A 17,090-nucleotide genomic window follows, 5' to 3' on the forward strand; every position below is an offset into this window, starting at 1 on the left:
ATTAGACCTTGGCACACCATGGGAGAGGTGCAGAGTTGGATTCCATGTATTCCTATAGCAGAAGGGGGTTGGACTGGATGGTCCTTGAGGGTCCCTTCTAGCATTTCTTGTTGAGGCTGGGCTTTTTCCCCCTTTTGTGTTGTGCCTCAGGGTATTTTAAGCATAGGAGGTTGTTTAAACCTCTGCCAAACTTCCTTTTGAGATGGTATTGAGTTTGAAATGCAAATTATTAGCATATTATTCCCTTGTCCTTATTGTCATTTCAGAGAGAAATCTGTGAAAAATATTTCGCTGGCGGCTGAAGGGGAGAGAAATAATCACATTTGAAAGGGAGATTTGTGGGAAGAATATTTTTTTAAAAAAATTCTCCTCAAGTTTCTCTGACCGAGAAAAAAACATGGGTTCTCCAATCACTACCTGCCGGAAGAGTTCGCCATTATCCTCCTTGGGCTTTCAAAAAGGTGACAAAAAAACATCTCTCCGGCAGGCCTTCCCCGATTGATAGTATCCAGAACCAATGAACCCCTTTATTGTTTTTTCTTATGTGTGGTTTATCTAGTAACTTGGTCTATTGTTTATGTATTTTTAACAATGTTTTTTTGTTTTAATTTATACTTGGGAGGGAGGGTTGGGCCTGGTTTTCTTGTGGGGCTTGTTGTTTTTTATTGTTGTATATTTTATAAATTTTGCTGTTACCCCCGCCTTGATCCTCAAAATGAAAGAGGCGGGAAGAAATAAATATTTTATAATTAGTATTATTATTATTATTATTATTATTATTTATTATTAATAGAATGCACCCTGAGCTGAAGAGAACAGGGTTCTGTCCTAGCCTTCAGCTGTGGTCTGAAGGTTCGAATGTTTGTGTTTACTTATGCAAGGCTACCTGTCTTAGTTGTTTTCATTCACTGTGTAAATGTTAGGGTTAAATAAAGGTTTGCTGACCATTGAACTGCGTCTGTTTTATGCAGTGTAGGACCCCATCCTGTCTTTCCATGTTATTTCTACTCTGGTGTCAGATTTCTGTTCAAGAATAATGCCTAGGAACAATCTACAGGATGAGTCTCCCTTAGCTGAAACTTGGGACCAGAAATGTTGGGGGGATTTTGATTTTTTTTTCAGATTTTGGAATATTGCATATACATAATGGATACTTGGAGATGCAATCCAAGCCTAATAGAAATTCATTTATGTTTGTATATGCAGCATGGCATAATGTTTGAGTATTAGGACTATGATCTGGAGAGAAGGGTGCGATTCCCCATTTGGCATAAAACCCACTGGGGGCAGTCACACCCTCCAGCTTCAGAAGGCAATGGCAAACCTACTCTGAATAAATCTTGTGAGAAAACCGCATGAGGGGTTGACTTTAGGGTCGCCATAAGTCAGAAATGACTTGAAGGTACACAACATACACCTTGTATACATAGAACAGAATTTTATTTACAATATTTTAAAATAAAGTTTGTGTCCACTGAGCCATCCAAAAGCAAAGGTGTCACAAGCTCTGCCATCCATGTGGACAATTTTGGATTTTGGAGTATTTCAGATTTCAAAATTCTGGATAAGGGAAACTCAACCTGTCCCATGTTAACTGAAATATACCTGTATATAAAAAGAAAAGCTTTCCAACTCTCAGATAAGAGGCATCCCTTAAAGCAGGGGTAGGCAACCTGCGGCCCGGCGAGGCCTTGGGACCGGCCCCAGCCCGGTCCTGACGCCGATTGCCGCTGGGGCCTTTGGGGGGCAATTGTCTATAGAAGCCTCAGAAACATGCATTTATATTAACATTTTTTTAAAAAATCAGCAAATTTTTTCGCATGTCCTCCATTTTTTTAAAAAAAGTGTCTTCCATTTGAAAATTTTGTCCTACATTTGTCCTGGTTTATTTATATATTTAATTTTTTTTAAAAAAAATATTTAATTATTTATTTTTTGGCTTCGGCCCCCCAGTTGTCTGAGGGACAGCAACCCGGCCCCCGGCTCAAAAAGATTGCCTACCCCTGCCTTAAAGTATGGAACACCTGCCAGCTTGATAAAGGACAAATTTTCCAGCACTCAAATAAGGGATATTCCATATGATGGACATTTCACTACTCTATTTGGGAGATGGGATGTAAAGTTCCCCCTAGGTGGAACTATGCCTCCCATCTCTTCTCTCACCTCCCTTAAGGATGCCTTCATCATCATGCATCTGTCTAAAGGGACATAGCCAGATGCTTCTCAGCTGCCCACCACAACTTGCTCTCCACTGGTCACTACACGGTTGTGTTGGGTTAAGCAAGAGACAGGTGGGTTTTAAGGGGGTGGTGGGATTGTTGTCTGAAGGAGGTAGTAACACCCCCCATACCCCCAGTATATGTGAGTAACAGGAGGTCAGGCACACCCTTCTGCAACCAATAGTGAATGGTCATCCTGGGTGGCGATTCAAGGGAGAGTGTTGGATTATGACTCTGGAGAGCGGAATTTGAATCCTGGCTTGGCCATGGAAACCCACTGGGTGACCTTGAGCAAGCCACACTGTATCAGCTCCCTCTGAAGAAACTTACCCTGTGATAGATTTAGCTTGAGGAAGATGTCAGTTGTGAGACACCTATGCTATAGTCTCTCCCTGGCCTCATAATGCACTGGAGTTCAGTGGATGATACTGAGGTTCATTGACATGGACAATACAGACACTTTGGAAGGAAATGTAGGCAAATAAGAAGCAATGGTTTTGGAGGTACTTCCTAAAGGTGGAAGGTTGGAGATGAGGAAGAAAGCTGGTTTGCCTTAGGAAATTCCCAAGGGATGTTGCATGATCAGCCCTCTTCCCATGAGACCAGTTCTTTCAAAGGCAGAAGCGGATCTCAGTTGCTCTGGTAGCAGCCTCATCTGTCACTGTTTGTCTTGCTCCCAGCTCCCATCTTTCTCTTGCCAGCTGTCAGGCAGTCAGCAGCTCAGCCCTCAAGGCAGGCCTGGCTGTGCTTGGGTGACAGTCCTGCCCCATGACAGCCCTTTCTGTTCCTAAAAGCAGGAGGCTTGCTGGGTAGGAGAACAATCACTCCATAGTTTGAGAGCACACTCTACCCTGCTGGGGCCTTGCAAGCACAGAGGGACTCTCTGGTTCCCTCTCCTCCTGCCTCCAGTAGAGAAGGCAAAGGCGTGAGAAAGAAGTGAGATCACAATTCCCTCTCTCTGGCCCAGTTTCTCTGGCTCCTGGATGACTCAGCTGCTGGCCTTGCATTGCAGGCTGAGCTCCTCCATAGACAAGAGCCAGCCTCTCCTGCCCACTGGGGAGAAGGCAGGGCTGGGGTAAATAGATAGATGGTCTAGCCACTTGTTGAATGCCTGTGCCACTCCATCCTACAGGGCCTCATGGAACAAAGCAATATGCCCTAGCAGCACTGCTCATCTGTATTTATTTATTTATTTATTTAGTATCCCACCTTTCTCCCAAGTTGGAACCCAAGGCAGCTCACAACATACACACACACACACATAATAAAAAAACACTTTATCTGCTAAGGCCTTTTCTAGCTGCCTCTCTCTCTAAGAAGTTTATCGCATGGGCCCTAAAATGGGCCCGTTGCGTTCTAAAACGGGTGTGCGCAGGGGCACGCATGGAATGGGATGAGGCTAAGAACTGCATTTTACTGCACAAGGGAATGCCTCTGCTGGTGCCAGGTGTTCCAATCGCATCCTCCCTCTGTTCCAGAGGGTGTGATTTCTGAGAACTGTTCCTTCCCATTCTTAACCTTCTTCTAATTTCCTGGCTGCAGTCCCTCTTCCTATCAATGGAGTTTATCACACTGAGGAAATCCTGTGCAGAAACGGGGATTTAAATTTAAAAGAAAAAGTGGGTTGATTTTCACACAATGTCATTGTTAAAGTGGCGTTAAACCCGAACGGAAAGTAGACAGAAAATAGACAAAAGCCACTCCTTTTTACTTTCGGAAAATCCCGAAAGTAAAAAGGAGTAGCTTTTGTTTACTTTCCATTCAGGTTAACACCAGTTTAACAACGATGTGTGTGAAAATCAACCCACTTTTCTGGCTTTTTTATAGCTTTTAAATCCCGTTTTTGCATGGAATTTCCCCAATGTGTGATAAACCCCAATGTTTGATCCCAGGTATGAGAATTCTTTTACTATTTCTATTTCCACATTGTCTAGTTTGAATGTGTGTAGGTTCTCTGTGGCCTTCATTTTTGTTTCCTTTATACTCAACAGTAAGCCTGGCTTTGCACTATCTTCTTACCGCAAATCTAAGTCACAGAGTTTTCTTGGCAAGATTTGTTCCGAAAGGGTTTACCATTGCCTTCCTCTGAGGCTGAGAGTGTACAACTTGCCTAAGGTCACCCCAGGGAGTATCAAACAGGGATTCAAACCGTGATCTCATGGAATCCTAGTACAACACTCAGACCATTACACTACTGGTTGATTACTGCAGAGGGAAATGGAAAATTAGGCAGGAAGACAAATGGAATGGAGTATTCTGGAAAAGGAATGGCTGACTGGAACCCTGAATCAGTGCAATCCACTCTGCAACATTTGCTTGTTATTCTTTGTTACACGGTGGCTGGTGTCAATCCAGACAGAGTTTTGCCCCATTAGCTAACCAAATAATCAAAAACAGGTCCCTGCCCTCAAAGACATTATGGTGCACAATGAGAATGGGTGGACAGAATGATTTTGCTGGAGAGGACAGTATATGACAAGGGATGAATGTGAACATATGGAGGCTAGCCAAACTGAGACTCAAGCTGACCAGGGATGAAGACTGCAGGAGCTACACTAGGGATCAGTCCACAAAGAGAGATGAATGGTCTGAACACAGACATGAGGTCTGCACACAGCTGTCAAACATTAGCCTACAGACAGAGCTGTGATAGAGTGCATGAGGCCAGTTGTGTGTGCACTAGGATTCAGCCAGCATTCATTCAGTCTGACTCCCAGGCTGTGTCAGGGTCAATTCATTCAGATTACCTTGTGGGCACAAAGATGACCACTAGCCTCCTATCCAGGCCAATGTCCATCAGCCTGACTTCAGATGTCTCTGAGCCATGGAGAATATTTGAGCACTCCATCACAGATGCACACTATGCTTCCATGTGATTTGCATGAACCAATTCCAGGTTTTTAGGGACATCTCCATGTAACCATGTTCCACTTATACGTTCCTCTAAGCTAAGTACAGCTAAGGAGATTATCAGATGGGGAAGGGACGTCCTTGCCCCATCCTTGTCCCATCCTTATAGTGCAATCATGAAAAGATTTTCATACGTCACGCTTATCCCATCAGTGTCCCATTATTAAACTGCAATTGACCATGATCACGATAAAGACTTTCACATGATGTTGCGCTTATCCTGTCATTGTCCCAACTGAATTTTGTGAACATTTAACTATGTGGTTTTTTTTCTATTGTAAACTACCTTGAGTCCCAAATTAGGGGAAAGGTGGAATATAAACCCCTGACACTGTTATGAGAAATGGAAGAAAAGGGTAACTGCAATATAAAATTACAAAATTACAATTGCAATAACAATTTCAGTTACAAAAGTACCAAAAGCACCAGACTGCACAGGTGAACAAAATGTGACAAGACTAATTCATTAACATGTTGCCTTCTATACATGTTATTCCCTTCTATAAATGTATGTTATTGAATACATCGTCCTCTGGGTCCACCCACCCTACCCTATAAATGGTTCCTAAAGATATTAACCAAACTGGAATCTCCAGGATGAAACCGATATTATTTGGAAACTGGCCTGGGAAGTCAGAACTCTGGCCAAGCATCTAAGAAGCAGATGAAAGGAATGTCGTTTGAAGGAGAAAAATTTGGGACCAATGGCTTAACCCTGCACCACCCACCACCTCCTCCACATATTCCTCTTGCATCCACGCACATCCCTCCCGCATGTGGCAGCTAACATAAGTCTGGGATCTTCAGGTGCATGGATCACATATTGGGGAGGAGATGGAAAGGGAAGGATCAAGCAGCTCTCCTTCACTCACTCATTCTCCCTTTCCCAGCTACACATTCTGCCTCCACTGTTTTGCAGTGGAGAATGAGATTCCTAGGGCCGGGTATATTGCCTGCCAAAATATAAGCATATATATATAATATGTGCCTTTGATCTAAGGTGGAGGGCATGGTGTTTAGCTACAACTTCCAGAATTCCCCAGCCTCCCCCCCGCTCCAAAAAGTGACTTTTCTGAACTAATGCACACATATGTGTTCCCTCACCTTTCCAGATTGAGTGGCACTTCATTTCTGGATTTGTACAAAATAAAAGCATCAGTCATGAGACAGCATGTTGTCCCCCCTGCCCACCACACCTGCTTTTCCCTCCCTGACAGGTCCCACCTGCAGCAAACCTGGCCTCTTGCTCTCCTTCACTGAGGTCCGAATAGGAGTTGAAAGTGCTCTCCAAGGCCATGGGGGAATCCATGGGCTTGCACCATCCTTTCCACTCAATAAGGTGGGCCACCCTTCCTTGGGCCATGGCCGTGGGCTTGGTCACATGGTCCTTCACCACCTGCGAAATACCTGCAAAGAGAGGGAAAGGAGTTAACCAGGGAGGTGAATCAGGAAGCCCGAAAGAGCTGTTTGAGCCTTTGAAGACTCATTTTGCCAGATCACTGGGGCGGGGGAGGTCCAACCTCCCTCTCCAATTCTGGTATCAGTGTTTCCAGAGCCACCAATCTGAGCCTTAGAGGCCTCAATTTATCCATCATTAAACGGATAGGAGAAAAATCAGTTTATTTGAGACATGCTGGAGAAGAGTGCTGAGGATACCATGGTCAGCCAAAAAGACAAACAAAAGGGTCCTAGAACAGATCAATCTCCCTGGAAGCCAAGATGATAAAGTTGAGGTTGTCATACTTTGGTCACATCATGACAAAAACAATAATGCTAGGAAAGGTGAAAGGATATAGAAATAGAAAAAGACTGCATGCTAGATGAACAGACTCTATTAAAGAGGTCAGAGACATGAATTTATAGGACCTAAGCAAAGCAGCAGAAAATAGAGAGTCTCGGAGATGTCTCATCCCCAGAGTTGCCATGAGTCAGGATCAACCTGAAGGCGGTTAATATCAAACAAGTGGAAGGGAAAATTAAAAGATGGGCTCCTCCACTTGCAGTCTGAAACAGCACATTCCAGACTGCTACTGTCCGACTCTGTTACTTCTTTCCACACCGTGGGTACACCAAACCTCAGGTTTGCAAAATGATGTTTGGAGTTTCAATCACAATCCAGCTCACCCCTAATTTAAACCAATGCAAGTCATAAAAACCTGACTCTGAAGTGCATTTAGGAGTGTTCAGCTTTTGTACACACCTCTCTCCCACACACATCAGTGCTTGCCACTTGGGATGTCACAGCTTTGGTTCAAGTGACAGCTATCACGTAATGGGTGACAGACTAGCCATAGTTGGTGCTATCAATCCTCTGCCTTTCCTCTCGGTCGTTAAATAATTATGGGGGCCTACGGAGAAGGAACTGATAGGAACAGTTTCACACATTCGTTGTGGGGTGTTGTGTGTGGTGTGGTTTTATATATATATGTGCGTGTGTGTATATGTAGGGTATGGGGTGTGGGAGTGGGGGGGTGAGGGGTGGGGAGGGGGTAGGATAGGGTGGAATATAATATATATACAAAACACACAAAAGATGTGTGTGTAAGCATAGTGGGGGCGAGGTGCAGCGTTAAACTTTCAGCATAGCGCGCGTCTAGAGTGGGGTGTGGTGTGGTGGTGTGTGTGGAGTGGGGAGGGGTGCGGTGGTTGTTGTGTGTGGTGGGGGTATGCGTGTGTGTATATTATAGTAAGTGATGTAGGTATTGTGGTATATTGACAAACACACAAAGAAGTGTGTGTAAGCAGAATACATGCAGCATTAACACTTTCCGCTGCTCCCAGTTTGTGGGGTGTGTATCATACACACACACACACAACAGCTGTGGTATGTACACATATAAATACGCTTCACACTTTTTGGCAGTAACAATATAAGTGTGTGTGTGTGTGGATATTCTCACTCTCCTCTCCCTTGCCTATTATTATAGGATTATTATTATTATTATTATATTATTATTAGAGCCTTGGCATCACCATGGGAGAGGTGAGAGTTGGATGCCATGTATTCCTTCATAGCAGAAGGGGGTTGGACTTGATGGTTCCTTGAGGGTCCCTTCTAGCAGTTCTTGTTGAGGCGGGCCTTTTTCCCCCCTTTTGTGTGTGTGCCTCAGGGTTATTTTAAGCATAGGATGGTTTTTTAAAAAACCTCTGCCAAACTTCCTTTTGAGATGGTATTGAGTTTGAAATGCAAGTAATTAGCATAATTTTCGCCTTGTCCTTTATTTCAATTCAGAGAGAAATCTGTGAAAAATATTGTCACTGGCTGCTGAAAGGAGAGAAATAAGCACCCCATTTGAAAGGAGAATTGGTGGGAAGAATATTGGTTTTAAAAGAAAAAAAATTCTCCGCAAGTTTCTCTATGACCGAGAAGAAGAACATGGGTTCTCCAATCACTACCTGCCGGAAGAGATTCCCAATTATCCTCGCGTGAGGCTTTCAAAAAGGGGAAAAAAAACTATCTCTTCTCCTTACGGCAGCCTTCCCCGAGTGATAGGATCCAGAACCAACTGAATCCCCCTTTTATGGTTTTCTTATTGTGGTTTAATCTAGTAATTTTGTCATAGTGTTATGTATTTTTAAGCAAGGTTTTATTGTTTTAATGTTAATACGTGGGAGGGAGGGTTGGGCCTGGGTGTCTTGTGGGGCTTGTTGTTTTTTATTGTTGTATATCTTTATAAATTTTTGCTGTTAACCCAGCACTTGATCCGTCAAATGAAAGAGGCTGGGATGATAAATACAATATTTATTATTATTATGATATTCATTATTATTCATTATTATTCTTTGATTATTCTATTATTAATTAATAGAGAATTGCAAGCCTGAGCTGAGATGAGACCAGGGTTCTGTCCTAGCCTTCAGCTGTGGTCTAGAAGGTTCAGAATGTTTGTGTTTACTCTATGCAAGGCTTTACCTGTCCCCTTAGTTGTTTTCATTTCACCTGTGTAAATGTTAGCGGTTTAAAGTAAAGGTTTTGCTGGAAACATAGTGAACTGCTTCTGTTTTATGCAGTGTATGGAACCCCATCCATGTTGCTTTCCCATGTTATTGGTCATAACCTTTGCTGTCGCTGTTCAGATTTCTGTTCAAGAAGTAATGCCTAGGGAACACATCTACAGGATGGCAGTCTCCCCCTTAGCTGAAACCTTGGGACCAGAATGTTTGGGATGTTAGATTTTTTTCAGATTTGGAATATTTGCATATACATAATGAGATATCTTGGAGATGCATCCAAGCCTAAATAGAAATTCATTTATGTTTGTATATGCAACCATGGCATAATGGTTGGAGTATTAGACTGATGATTTGGAGAGAAGGGTTCGATTCCCCCATTTGGCCATAAAACCCACTGGGGGCAAAGTCACACCCTCTCAGCTTTCAGAAGGCAATGGCACACCTACTCTGAATAAATCTTGCGGAGAAAACCCCATGATGGGTTGGCTTTAAGGGTCGCACATAAGTCAGAAATGACTTGAAGGTACACAACATACAAACCGTGTATAACATAGAACAGAATTGTTATTTACAATATTTTAAATAAAGTTGTGTGTCCACTGAGCACATCCAAAAGCAAAGGTGGTCACAAGCTCTGCCATCCATGTGGACAATTTTGGATTTTGAGAGTATTTCAGATTTCAAAAATTCTGGATAAGGGAAACTCAACCTGTTCCCATTGTTAACTGAATATAACCTGTTGATAAAAAAGAAAAGCTTTCCAACTCTCAGATAGAGAGGCATCCCTTAAAGCAGGGTAGGCAACCTGCGGCCCGGCGAGGCCCTTGGACCGGCACCAGCCAGGTCCCTGACGCCGATTGCCGCTGGGGCCTTTGGGGGGGCAATTGTCTATAGAACGCCTCAGAAACATGCATTTAATATTAACATTTTTAAAAAAAATCAGCAAATTTTTTCGCATGTCCTCCAGTTTTTTAAAAAAAGGTGTCTTCCCATTTGGAAAATTTTGTCTCAACATTTGTCCTGGGTTTATTATATATATTTAATTTTTTTAAAAAAAAAAGATTTAATTATTTATTTTTGGGCTTCGGCCCCCCAGTTGTGTCTGAGAGGACAGCAAAACCCGGCCCCCGGCTCAAAAAGATTGCCTACCCCTGCCTTAAAGTAGGGAACACCTGCCAGCTTGACTAAGGAACAAATTTTCCCAGCACCTCAAAATAAGGGATATTCCATATGATGGACAGTTCAACTACCTATTTGGGAGATGGGATGTAAAGTTCCCCCTAGGTGAACTAGGCCTCCCATCTCCTTCTTCTCACCTCCCTCAAGGATGCCTTCATCATCATGCATCATGTCTAAAGGGACATAGCCAGATGCGTCTCAGCTGCCCACCAACAACTTGCCTCTCCCGTGGTCACATACACGGTTGTGGTGGGTTAAGCAAGAGACAGGTGGGTTTTAAGGGGGTGGTGGGATTGTGTTGTCTGAAGGAGGTTTAGTAACCACCCCCCATACCCCCAGTATATGTGAGTAACAGGATGGTCAGGCACACCCTTCTGCAACCAACAGTGAATGGTCATCCTGGGTGGCGATTCAAGGGAGAAGTGTTGGATTATGACCTGGAAGAGCGGAATTTGAATCCTGGCTTGGCCGTGGAAACCCACTGGGTGACCTTGAGCAAGCCCACACTGTCCTCAGCTCCCTCTGAAGAAACTTACCCTGTGATAGATTTTAGCTTGAGGAAGAATGTCAGTTTGTGAGACACCTAGTGCTATAGGTCTCTCCCTGGCCTCATAATGCACTGGAGTTTCAGTGGATGATACTGAGGTCATTGACATGGACAATACGGACACTTTGGAAGGAAATGTAGGCAAATAAGAAGCAATGGTTTTTGAGGAGACTTCCTAAAGGTGGGAAGGGTGGAGAGGAGGAAGAAAGCTGGTTTGCCTTAGGAAATTCCCAGGGAGGTGTGCACATGATCAGCCCTCTTCCCATGAGACCAGTTCTTCAAAGAAAGGCAGAATGATCTCAGTTTGCTCGGGGTAGCAGCCGTCGATCTGTCACTGTTTGTTCTTGCTCCCGCTCCCAATCATTTCTCTTCCAGCGGTCAGGCAGTCAGCAGCTCAGCCCTCAAGGCAGGCCGGCTGTGCTTGGGTGACAGGTCCTGCCCCATGACAGCCCTTTCTGTCTCCCTAAAAGCAGGAGGCTTGCTGGGTAGGAGAAACAATCACTCCATAGTTTTGAGAGCACACCTACTACTCTACCCTGCTGGGGCCTTGCAAGCACAGAGGGACTCTCTGGTTCCCCTCTCCTCCTGCCCTCCAGTAGAGAAGGCAAAGGCGTGAGAAAAGAAGTGAGAATCACAAATTCCCTCTCTCTGGACCGTTTCTCTGGCTCCTGGATGACTCAGCTGCTGGCCTTGCATTGCAGGCTGAGGCTCTCCATAGACAAGAGCCAGCCTCGCCTGCCCACTGGGAGAAGGCAGTGGCTGGGGTAAATAGATAGATGGTCTAGCCACTTGTTGAATGCCTGTGCCACTCCCATCCTACAGGTCCTCATGTCGACAAAGCAATATTGCCCTCCCGCACTCTCTCCAATCTGTATTTATTATTTATTTATTTTTGAGTATCCCACCTTTCTCTCCCAAGTTGGAACCCAAGCAGCTCCCACACCTACACCACACACCACACATAATAAAACACTTTATCTGCTAGAGCCTTTTCTAGCTGCCCTCTCTCTCTAGATTTTACTCGCGGGCCCTATGGGCCTTTTCTTTCTAAATCTGTTGTGCGCATGGGCACGCATGGAATGGGATGAGGCTAAGAACTGCATTTTGACTGCACAAGGGAATGCCTCTGCTGGTGCCGAGGTGTTGCCAATCGCATCCTCCCGCTGTTTCCAGAGGGTGTGATATTTCTGAGAACTGTTTCCTCCCATTCTTAACATTCTTCGAAGATTTCCGGGCTGCAGTCCCCCTCTTCCTATCAATGGAGTTTATCACACTGAGGAAATCCTGTGCAGAAACGGGATTTAAATTTAAAAAGAAAAAGTGGGTTGATTTTTCACACAATGTCTTGTTAAAGTGGCGTTAAACCCGAACGGAAGTAGACAGAAAATAGAACAAAACCACTCCTTTTTTACTTTCGGAAATCCCGAAAGTAAAAAGGAGTAGCTTTTGGTTTACTTTTCCATTCAGGTTTAACACCAGTTTAACAACGATGTGTGAAAATCAACCCACATTTTGTCTTGGCTTTTTAGTAGCTTTTAAATCCCGTTTTTGCATGGAATTGTCCCCAATGTGTGATGAAACCCCAAGTGTTTGATCCCAGTATGAGAATTCTTTTACTATTTCTATTTTCCACATTGTCTAGTTTGAATGTGTGTAGGTTCTCGTGTGGCCTTCATTTTTGTTTCCTTTATACTCAACAGTAAGCATGGCTTTGCACTATCATTCTTACCACGCAAATCTAAGTCACAGGGTTTTCGTTGGCAAGATTTGTTCCGAAAGGGTTTTACACATTGCCTTCCTCGCTGAGGCTGAGAGTGTACAACTTGGCTAAGGTCCACCCCAGGGAGTAGCAAAACAGGGATTCAAAACCGTGATCTCATGGAATCCCTAGTACAAAACACTCAGACCATTACACTACTGGTTGATATTGCAGAGGGAAATGGAAAATAGATGCAGGAAGACAAAATGGAATGGAGTATTTCTGAGAAAGGAATGGCTGACTGGAACCTGAATCAGTGCAATCCACATCTGCAACATTTGCTTGTTATTCTTTGGTTACAACGGTGGCTGGTGTCAATCCAGACGAGAGTTTTGCCCCATTAGCTAACCAAATAATCAAAAAAAGTCCCTGTCCTCAAAGACATATGGTGCACAATGAGAATGGGTGGGACAGAAGTGATTTTGCTGGAGAGGACAGTATAATGACAAGGGATGAAGGTGAACATATGGAGGCTAGCACAACTGAGACTCAAGCTGACCAGGGATGAAAGACTGCAGGGCTACACTAGGGATCAGTCCCACAAAGAGAGATGAATGGTCTGAACACAGACATGAGGTCTGCCACAAGGCGCTGTCAAACATTAGCCTACAGACAGAGCTGTGATAGTGTGCAGTGAGGCCATTGTGTGGGGGGTGCACTAGGATTCAGCCAGCATTCATTCAGTCCCTGCCCTCCCAGGCTGTGTCAGGGTCAATTCATTCAGAATTACGTTGTGGGCACAAAGATGACCACTAGCCTCCATCCAGGCCAATGTCCATGCAGCCTGACTTCAGATGTCTCTGAGCCATGGGAGATATTTGAGCACGTCCATCACAGATGCACACTAGTGCTCCATGTGATTTGCATGAACCCAATTCCAGGTTTTTAGGGACCATCCCATGTAACCATGTTCCACTTATAACGTTCCCTCTAAGCTAGTACAGCTAAGGAGAGTTAGCAGACGGGGGAGGGACGTTCCTTGCCCCATCCTTGTCCCATCCTTATATGCAATCATGAAAAGATTTTCATACGATCACACTTATCCCATCAGTGTCCCATTATTAAACTGCAATTGGACCATGAGCCGATAAAGACGTTATTTCACATGATGTTGCGGCTATATCCTGGTCATTGTCCAACACTGAATTTTGTGAACATTAAACTATGTGGGTTTTTTTTCTATTGTAAAACTACCTTGAGGTCCCAAAAGTTAGGGAAAGGTGGAATTAAAACCCCTGACACTGTTATGAGAAATGGAAGAAAAGGGTAACTGGCAATAGATAAATTACAAAATTACAATGCCAATAACATTTTCAGTTACAAAAGTACCAAAAGCACCAGACTGCACAGGTGAACAAAATGTGACAAGACTAATTCATTAACATGTTGCGCTTCTATACATGTTATTTCCCTGTCTGAATGTATTTATTGATACATCGTCCTCTGGGTCCACCCACCCACTACCCTATAATGGTTCCTAAAGATATTAACCAAAACTGGAATCTCCAGGATGAAACCGATATTTATTTGGAAACTGGCCTGGGAAGTCAGAACCCTGGCCAAGCATCTAAGAAGCAGATGAAGGAATGTCGTGTTGAAGGAGAAAAATTTGGGACCAATGGCTTAAACCCGCACACACCACCACCTCCTCCACATATTCCTCTTGCATCCACGCACATCCCTCCCGCAATGTGGCAGCTAACATAAGTCTGGGATCTTCAGGTGCAATGGATCACATATTGGGGAGGAGATGGAAAGGGAAGGATCAAGCAGCTCTCCTTCACCTCACTCATTCTCCCTTTCCCCAGCTACACATTCTCTGCCTCCACTGTTTTTGGCAGTGGAGAATGAGATTCCTAGGGACCGGGTATATTGCCTGCCAAAATATAGCATAGATATATAATATGTGCCTTTGATCTAAGGTGGAGGGCATGGTGTCGTTAGCTACAAACTCCAGTCCAGAATTCCCAGCCTCCCGCCTCCCCCCCGCTCAAAAAAGTGACTTTTCTTGAACTAATGCACACATATGTGTTCCCTCACCTTTCCAGATTGAGTGGCACTTCATTTCTGGATTGGTACAAAATAAAAGCATCAGTCATGAGACAGCATGTGTGTCCCCCCTGCCACACCAACCATGCTTTTTTCCCTCCCGGACAGGTCCACCCTGCAGCAAACCTGGCCTCTTGCTCTCCTTCACTGAGGGTCCGAATAGAGGTTGAAAGTGCTCTCCAAGGCCATGGGGAATCCATGGCTTGCACCATCCTTTCCACTCAATAGGGGGCCACCCTTCCTTGTGGGCCATGGGCGTGGGCTTGGTCCACATGGTCCTTCACCACCTGTCGAAATACCTGCAAAGAGAGGGAAAGGAGTTACCAGGGAGGTGAATCAGGAAGCCCGAAAGAGCGTGTTTGAGCCTTTGAAGATCATTTTGCCAGATCACTGGGGCGGGGGAGGTCCAACCTCCCTCTCCATTCGGGGTATCAGTGTTTCCAGAGCCATCAATCTGAGGCCTTAGAGGCCTCAATATCCATCATTAAACTGATAGGAGAAAAATCAGTTTATATTTAGACTGCTGGAGAAGAGTGCTGAGGATACCATGCAGAGCCAAAAGACAAACAAAAGGGTCCTAGAACAGAATCAATCTCCCTGGAAGCCAAGATGATAAAGTTTTAGGTTGTCATACTTTGGGTCACATCATGACAAAACAATAATGCTAGGAAAGGTGAAAGGATATAGAAATAGAAAAAGCGGCATGCTAGATGAACAGACTCTATTAAAGAGGTCAGAGACATTGAATTTATAGGACCTAAGCAAAAGCAGCAGAAAATAAAGAGTCTCGGAGATGTCTCATCCCCAGAGTTGCCATGAGTCAGGATCAACCTGAAGGCGGTTAATATCAAACAAGTGGAAGGGAAAATTAAAAGAGTGGGCTCCTCCATTGCAGTCTGAAAACAAACAGCACATTCCAGACGGCTACTGTCCGACTCTGTTACTTACTTCTTTCCCACACCGTGGGTACAACCAAACCTCAGGTTTGCAAAAGATGTTTTGGAGTTTCATCACAATCCAGCATCAGCCACCCCTTTTAAAAACCAATGCAAGTCATAAAAAACCTGACTCTGAAGTGCATTTAGGAGTGTTTCAGCTTTTTGTACCACACCTCTCTCCCCACACAACATCAGTGCTGCCACGTTGGATGTCACAGCTTTGGTTCAAGTGACAGCTATCACGTAATGGGTGACAGACTAGCCATATTTGGTGCTATCAATCCTCTGCCTTTCCTCTCGGTCGTGTAAAATAATTATGGGGGCCTAAACGGAGAGGAAACTGATAGGAACAGTGTCACACATTCAGGTTTTTCAGGTTAGAACCTGTAATGATTGCAAAGTACTGCGTAACATGGGGAGAACTAATGTCACGACAAGCTGCAGTTAGTTGGTGCCAGCAGAGCGGGCCCGTGGATGTGCCCTAGAAATGGCAAGCTGTAGAAAGTGAGAAACTCCAACAACATGTGCCATGGGTCCACATGCGGCACGTAGATATTTTGGGTGCTTATAGTGGGGGAGGAAATTGCAGAGTTTCACATGTATAGCGTGAATTGATGTCGAGCTACTTAAATGCACACGAGCTGCCTCCACTTGTAGAAAACTGAAAGCAAATCAGGAGGATGAAGTGAAGAATCTAGAGAAGTTGGAAGAGACCACAAGGTCATCCAGTCCAAACCCCTGCCATAGACAGGAATGTACCATAAAGCTCCCCGACAGATGGCCATCCAGCCTCTGCTTAAGACCTCCCAAAGAAGGAGACCCACCATACTCTGAGGGAGTTGTGTTCCACTGTCGAACAGCCCTAACGGTCAGGAAGTTCTTCCTAACTGAGAGTGGAATCTCTTTTCCTGGAGCTTGAATCCATGCTCCGGGTCTTGTTCTCTGGAGCAGCAGAAAAACAAGCTGTGCTCCCTCCTCATATGACATCCCTTCAAATATTAAACAGGGCTATCATATCCCTCTTAATCTTCTTTTCTCCAGGCTAAATATCCCCCAGCTCCCTAAGTCTTTCCTCATAGGACATGGTTTCCAGACCTTTCACCATTTTAGTCGCCCCCTTTGGACCACTCCATGTTTCTCAGGTCCCTTTGGAATTGTGGGGCGCCCAGATCTGGACACAATATTCCAGGTAGGGCCTGACCAAAGAAATATCAGTGGGACTATTACTCTCTTGATCTAGACCAGGGGTAGGCAACCTTTTTGAGCCGGGGCCAGGTTGCTGTCCCTCAGACAACTGGGGGGCCGAAGCCAGGGGTGGAGCGTTCCACCCTCCGGGGGCGGGGCCGCGTGCCAGGGGTGGAGCTTCCACTCTCCAGGGCCAGGCCTTCTCTTTTTCGCCCCTGACGGGGTCCCCAGGCCCTGTCACAAGGACAGGAAAGAGCCAGTGGGGGCCACCAGGGCTGGAGGCCTCCCTCCTCTTTGCCGGCCCCTGACGGGGCCCCAGGCCCCGTCAAAGGCCGGCAAAAAGCCAGCAG

The 17,090-nt window shown here is 44.8% G+C and overlaps 1 protein-coding gene across 4 annotated transcripts in view; it reads right to left on the reverse strand.

The window, feature by feature from the left end:
- The window catches only part of FAM131A (family with sequence similarity 131 member A), a 92,186-nt gene that overhangs the window by 20,325 nt on the left and 54,771 nt on the right, over window positions 1–17,090 (reverse strand). For all 4 annotated transcript variants that reach the window (XM_042460858.1, XM_042460856.1, XM_042460855.1 and 1 more), the window contains one exon: window positions 6,354–6,536. In XM_042460858.1, the coding sequence (XP_042316792.1) occupies window positions 6,354–6,536 (183 nt within the window). The remainder of the gene's footprint in view (window positions 1–6,353; window positions 6,537–17,090) is intronic.

Source organism: Sceloporus undulatus, chromosome 3 (genome assembly GCF_019175285.1).
Source record: "Sceloporus undulatus isolate JIND9_A2432 ecotype Alabama chromosome 3, SceUnd_v1.1, whole genome shotgun sequence".
Classification (NCBI taxonomy): domain Eukaryota; kingdom Metazoa; phylum Chordata; class Lepidosauria; order Squamata; family Phrynosomatidae; genus Sceloporus; species Sceloporus undulatus.